The sequence below is a fragment of the Otolemur garnettii genome, unplaced genomic scaffold (genome assembly GCF_000181295.1).
Source record: "Otolemur garnettii isolate 467f Iridium unplaced genomic scaffold, OtoGar3 scaffold00034, whole genome shotgun sequence".
Lineage (NCBI taxonomy): Eukaryota > Metazoa > Chordata > Mammalia > Primates > Galagidae > Otolemur > Otolemur garnettii.
In genome coordinates this window covers 16,544,748-16,551,847 of record NW_003852429.1, presented here as the reverse complement: position 1 = coordinate 16,551,847, position 7,100 = coordinate 16,544,748, and the positions used below count along the sequence as shown (strand labels likewise).

Genomic DNA, 7,100 nt, shown 5'->3' with positions numbered 1-7,100 from the left:
GTAGGAATGTGGAGACCAGCACACAGCCCGTGTGACGGGTAGGAATGTGGAGACCAGCACACAGCCCGTGTGACTGCATACATTTGGAACTCATTGTGAAAACAATTGTGTAGTACGAGGGCTACAGATGTTCATTCTCTTTAGCTCAGAAATTTCACTTTATAGATTTTAAATTGAACACGAAATTTCTCAAATGAAAGAGTTCTGCTCAAAAACTTTAATGCTCAATTACAACAAAGAAATGGGAAGAACCTGGGAAGGTAGCAAATTAATACAGATATAGGAGAATTACTTAAAATAGGAAAAATGTGTCTTGTGTGATAAGTGAAAAGTGTTGTTTTCAATTATGTATAAAATGTAGATGATAAAATGCAAACTACAAAAGTAAGTGATGTGTCAAAGTAATACAAATGTGATTAATTTCTAATTTTAAAATGTTTAAATTCAATGGTTTCTGGTAACTGGCACAATGATATACTAACTAGGTACCAACAATTCTGGTTTTATAAAATAAGGAAGAATTTTTTTCCTGAATAAGGCATATGGCAAAAAAATCAGTTTACAGTGAGGGTACTTGCATTGCACACCGTGTGCACCTATGTGAAGGAAAGGCAGCTGGCCTGTCTCTCACGCATGTGTATAAATAAATACGGATGTTCTCTGGGGAGTCACCTGAAGATTAGATGAAAGAGTATGTGTGAAAATACCTACTCTGCTCCGTATCCACCTGCTACATTCCAGGGGCTCAAATAATGTTCTTTCAATAAAAAAGGAAAATAATACCAAGGGCCTGTAATATAATGTTAATAAATGTGATATAAATATTATCTTTTCATATTTGACATGAAAGAACCAGAACTTACTATTTTGGGAGAGCCTGCTAACTTTAAAATTCTGTGGAACGTGTGCAATGTGAGGAAAAGCAGAAATTGCTAAAGGACTTACAAGAAAGAAAGCCTTAGGTCAAAGAGGGAGTGTGTGGGAGGGAGCAGGGTGTGTGCAAACTCATCTTTTTTGAAAAAGCAAAATCAAAGCCTAACATGGGAAGGTCCCCATCGGATCTTTAGTTGGCTTCCCAGATGACAGTGCCCACCCTCAGGAAATATCTGTCTTCAACTGACTTTCTGCAAGCCGGGTAAACAAAGACCGAGGCTGCAGCTGCACGCCGTGCTGTCTGGGGTGTTTCTGGAGTGATGGATAAAGCTTCTCACACAGGAATACACTATATTTGAGGAAAAAACACGTGCCCCCTTGTCCTTCTGCATACTTAATGCACCAATACTTACTTGTCACAGATAAAAACTTCTACCCACACGACCGGCTCATTGGAGGACACAGTCCTCTGTGCGTCCTGTGACATCTGTCAGTGCCGGGACTTTGCTATAAAGCCCCGTCTGGCTTAGCAGACACATTTCCTAGGCTCTCTTTAAGAGGGTCAGAGAGGTAACCGGCCTCTAGCTCCCCCAGACTGGATGTTATTGTCTACGCCTGTGAGCAGGGTAACCCCGACTCTGAAAAGCTTTTGTGACCAAAACATACCTGTTTCTTCGGGGCCCTGCGGGGCGCGCTTGCTCCTGTTGCTGCGACCGGGGCTGCTGTGTGCTGGAGCCGGTGGTGTGAAGATCTCCTGTGAACGGAAAGAGCCCTGGTTACTGGGAAAGCGGCCGGGCGAGGCGGCCGTGCAGGCAGATCTGGGCCTCAGGCTGCAGCCCGGCAAACTCACTTTCCGTCCCGGGGTGACAGCCGTGGGCGCCCCCGCAGCTTGCTCGGGAGGGGCTGGCAGCTGTGCGGCTTGGTGGCCCTGCAGTTCCGCCCGCAGGCTGGCCAGGTCGGCTCGCAGGGTGGCCAGTTGGTAGAAAGCCACCACGGCGAGGCCGCAGGACAGCAGCGCCAGCAGGGAGGTGGCGGCCAGCAGCTGTCCATCCTTGGAGGCCCGCACGGAGGGGCTTTCCTTGGGCGGGACGGTGGGAACACACTCCTTGGGTTTCATTTTTTCTCTTTTCCAGAGGCCAGCAGAAGGGCGTGACTGCTCCCTGTGCGTGGAGTCATCCACTTCGCTCCTGGAGCTTTGAAGGTTGGGGCCTTTAGAATCAGTGACCACAGGGCATGGACCATTTCCTGTGATCTGTGCTGCTTGGTGTCCTGCCTTTACCGCGGTGCACGGCCCGGCTCGCCCCCTCAGGAGAGTTCTCCCCTATTCTCTTCTTTCTGCCTTTGTGCATCTCTGCCCTGACTTTACAGGAGGTTTACTGGCGTTTGCCCTTCTAAGGATTGCTCAATCCATCTTCCTCATTTCACTTTCAGTTTTTGTAAGAATTTTAAGGCCATCTCAAAACACTCCTGCTCAAGTAGATTCAAGGCTCCTTAACTACTGAGGAAGCTTGGAGTTTAGACGGGCACTCTGGAGAGGTAGCTGGTAAGATACACACATTTCAGGAGCGCGGGCCTGAGCACTGTAGGCGGTCTGTGTCCACTTGGGGCCATGTGCCTTTATAAGGAAGAGGAAAAAGGACATTAAAAGCTCCTACCACTGTAATAAAAATAACGAATGTGAAGGTCACATAAGCTAAGTGCTTTAGCACTGAATTGTACTTGGCCAGGGAGTGATTTATTGACATTCTTCAAGTACAAAATAAAATGAAGTGTCCTTAAAGGCGACATGGAGGTCCACTGGGGATTTTTCTTGTTATCTTAACGGTGCAATAAAAAGAATGTGACTAAATTTAGAGACTTAATTTAGATTAGCTATCAGGCGGCTTCTGGATATATGGGTGACTACATTTTTAAGGAGAACATGCATGAACTTTTTGCTCTGATACGCACTGCCAGGGAGTCAATTATGATCTGGAGGAATCTGGTCTCCTTGGCTGCTCTGACCTCTGAAGCTTGAAGTCCCTGCTCAGTTCAATACTGTTTTGGGGGAGAATCAGTCTTAGCTCCAGCTTCAAATGCCTCACAGCTACCATGAGGTATCTAGAGTAACTTTTCTGCAACGTCCCCGTCGCTGACTGTGCCAGTCTGACAGGGATGTGTACCAACCGTCCTTAACCAACCAGAGCCAGTTACTTTCCAATCTTTGTTGCTGGACTTGGTGCGGCTGCAAGGACTGTCCCACTCATGTCATCCCGCCTTGCCTTGACGGCTGGTTCCTGGACATTTGCCAGTTTCTGGTTTAGTGTCCCCCAGCACCTAGATATTGATTCCTCTTCAACAAATGTTACTGAGCACTTTTCAACCCCCGGGCGGTCACCACTCCCCTATATGCTGAGACTATGGGGCATTCACTCTGTCTCCCTCTTCATTTCAATGCAATCTGAACAAAGAAAGTGACAGATATAATTAATGCAGAGACAGGTCTGAAGGCAGGCTTCCAGGGTGCAAATGCTGCCTCTGTTCCTCACCCTCTTTAGGCAAGTACGTAACCTCTGCGATTCAGTTTCCTCATCTCTAAGGGAGGATGAAGACAGCAACCATCCTTGAGATTTGTAGCGAGGACCCCAAGAACGTGGAAATGAAACACGTCTAGGATGCTGCCTTTTATTCACTCACTTTTACTCATCACAAAGTAGGAATGAGATACTTTTCATATTGAGAACAATGCCATGATTCACATTTTACACGATCGTCTTTGTAACATCAGCGAGGACTTCCCAAGCAAATACCTGTTGGGGTTGGTACACCCTCGTGTTTGCCAGGTGTCACCCAGTCCCCCTCTGATGAGTTCCCCTTCCCTCTGTGTCTCACTGCCAAACACTGTCATCAGACTTACTTGTTGTATCCACTGGGACAGTTATTTTGCCCTTTCTTTCTGTAAGTTCCCAACTTTTAAAAATGTTTCTCTCTTGGTCCCCCCCCAGTCAACTATTTTCTAATTTCTCAGGTGGAAATCTTCCAGGAGTATGTTTGAAAACACATAATACGCAGCCCCAGTCCTTGCTCCAGATCAGTTAGGGGACATATGCTGAACAACCATGCAATAAGAAATGGCATTAGTTGGGGGACTGACCGTATCAAGCCCTTCTTGCTGAAAGTAATTGCAGTTCACTCAGATTATTTGTGTGTATCTGTGTATATGAACTAAATATGTGTAGAAACCAAAGGCTTCGAGGCACTGCTGGAAACCAGCTACACTCTGCTCCCACTTGGGATGCCCTGGAGTCACTAGGTATCTACGTGAGTCAACAGTCTTCCACTTCTGAGGGTCACTGCTCTCTATATTCTTCAGTAAAAATTCCAAAGACAGGGGATGATTTCCGTGCATTAGGGAATTACCTCTTCCTGTGTTGGCCTCATGCCCAACCACCTCAAGAGAGAGTCACTGGCCAGCCTGTGTTCAGGCCATTTTAAAACAACTGTGCTGGCTGAAGTTGTGGGCAGTGCTGTGCCCAAGAGGAGATAGTGTTGGTTCTATGAAAGGCAGCCAGGTGGCTTCCCTCTGACCGACCCAGACCTGGGCAAAGAGACATTGCAATTTGCATGTTCTCTGCAGGGAGCAGGCAACTGCATTTTCTTTAAACACAGGTAGAAAACTAAGTGTTTCATGGCTCTTAAATTTCTTATCAGATAAACAAAGGGAAGTTATTACTCCATTAATCAAGAATCTGTTTCCTGTAGAGGAAATGGTTTGACAATAATTTAACTGAAATTCTGTTAAACGAAAAGCATATTCATAGCCATTGAATAACATACCTCACCACAAGTCTATTCAGGGAGAACGTTATTGTATCTGAGCCGCAGATTGTATAGCGAGCTTGTATGTCCCTGGGTTACTGTGAGTATTTTGCTACTTTTACGCCCTTCTTTTTCTCAACTCCATAGTAAAGCATTCTTCTGTTACACAAGTACACCAAACTTAACATCCAAATTGGGATTTGTGGTTGTGATTGTCAAAATTGTCCCAGCCACTCAGAAGCAGGCAGATAGGATCGAAGAGAACATAATATATGAGTTTATCCAAGGGACAGGAACAGAGCAGAAAATAAACATTCACTCTTTGGCCAAGTTCTTATGTTGACAACGTGAAAAATATTTTAAAAATTGGATTATAAATTTCTGGTTAAGTAGTACGGTGAAGAATTAGAGCTTTGATGGATTTCTCCGATACTTCCTGCTTTGAGAAAACAAGTGTCTTTCATAAGAAGCTGGCCAGTTGAACAAGGAGAAAACAGCTTTTCTAGACATGGGGATGCACTTAAAAATAGACAGGTATCTAGTAAAACTGCACCTTAAAGAGCTCAGGATGTGGAAGAGAGTTTGATAAACCTAACTCTTACTTTTCAAAAAAAAAATGTTTTCTGGGAGAAAAAATATGGTATGTGCAGTCAGTTGCTATTATAGTTATATTGAAATGATTTGAACGGCTAAATGCTCATCACTCTGTATAATTATTTTTTAATTTTTTTATTTTTATTCTTATAATTATTACTATTATTATTATTTTTTTTTTGCAGTTTTTGGCAGGGGCTGGGTTTGAACTCACCACCTCCAGCATATGGGGCCAGCACCCTACTCCTTTGAGCCACAGGTGCAGCCCCTATTTTTTAATTTTTTAAACTTTTATTTGACACATGATTATAGATACTAATGGGTGCAGTGTGATGCTTCAATGTGTATATATATATATATATAATGCATAATGCTCAAATGAGGATAATTAGCATATCCATCATCTCAGGTATGTATCATTGCTATGTGCTGAGAACATTCAAAATCCCTTTCTCTAGCTATTTTGAAATATACAACGTATTGCTGTTAGCAGTACTCAACCCGCCGTGCAGTGTCACACCAGTCCTTTTCCCTCTAACTGTAACTTGGGACACACGACCACCCTCTTCCCATCCTCCTTCCCCGGCCTCTGGTAACCCCCACTCTCTTCTCTACGCCCATGAGAGCAACTACTTTAGATTTCCTATGTGCATGAGAACACACAGCATTTGTCTTTCCGTGCCGGGCTTATTCATTTCACATAATGTCCTCTAGGCTCATCCAGGTGACTGCATATAATGGCATTTCATTCTTCACATGGCTGACTGAGCAGTATCCACTGTGTTACACCATGTGTTTCAATCCATTTATTTGCTGATAGACACGTAGGTTGACCTCCTATCTTGGCCTACATGAACAGTGCTGCCATGAACACAGGCATCTGGGTATCTCTTTGACATCCTGACTTCATTTCCTTCGGATTTATACCATATACTCTGTGCAATTTAAGCACAAAGTAAAGATGTCTTATTCAAAAAGAGACAATTCTGGTCATTTCTTAGACAAAAGTATATTGTGAGTGAATGGACATGTTAATTTCTATTTCCTCATAGTTATATTAAAAAGAGAATTGTGCATGTACTTACTGGAGCTTACTTTTTGTTAATGTTAGGGAATAAAAATCCACTTGTAGAAGAACTCAAACTCAAGAGTTATATCATCAGATTTATCTCCTCAGTTTATTGTGTGATTGCTTTCAGATTTAATGCTTTTAAGTTATAGCATTTTAAGTGTGTGTTTTTAAGAAATTTCTGTTTATTTTAATGCTACTTTCAATTAGACTGTCATAAAACAATCCTTCTTTTCTGAGCCAAACTTCAGTAGAGCCTAGAAGTCACTGAATGGTAGTGAGAGACTTCTCGCTGTAATTGTCCTTAGGCAGAAAAAACCGACATAAGGCTTTTTTTCTTCAAGGTAAGAATTTCCATTACTATATTTGAGACCCAAATCTCAGTGGGCCTTGGGTGAATGAGTGAGCAGAAATCTGTGGGTAGTGGCCACCGTTAGCCTCACATGACTGTGCCCAGCGTCCTGGACCTCTGGGAACTCACTTAGGAATTAGATGTTTAGGGTTAATCCTTGCTGTCCCTCAAGGATCACAGTAAACAGAAGCCTCCCCCAAATGCCTCACCACGGACAGGAAGTTTCCTGCCAGCATGATGTTGGCTGGTAGGATGGGGGTGACTGTACAGATCAGTAAGGGAATGCAAGGTGAGAACTAGGGTAAGACCCTGAAAACTCCAGGAATGCACAAGCCTACTGTAATTGCTACTCTGGAGTTACGGAGTAAAGATTTTTAACTGTTTTCATAGATAACATCACCTTTTCGAAACCTG

The 7,100-nt window shown here is 43.6% G+C and overlaps 1 protein-coding gene across 1 annotated transcript in view; it reads right to left on the bottom strand.

The window, feature by feature from the left end:
• TNFSF13B (TNF superfamily member 13b) overlaps nt 1-2,181 on the bottom strand; it is a 38,843-nt gene extending 36,662 nt beyond the window's left edge. Inside the window, exons 1-2 of the mRNA XM_023513104.1 lie at nt 1,724-2,181; nt 1,540-1,627 (exon numbers count right to left, since the gene is read on the bottom strand). Of these exons, the coding sequence (XP_023368872.1) occupies nt 1,540-1,627; nt 1,724-1,990 (355 nt within the window). The 5' untranslated portion in view covers nt 1,991-2,181. The remainder of the gene's footprint in view (nt 1-1,539; nt 1,628-1,723) is intronic.
• Nucleotides 2,182-7,100: the final 4,919 nt, after the last annotated feature.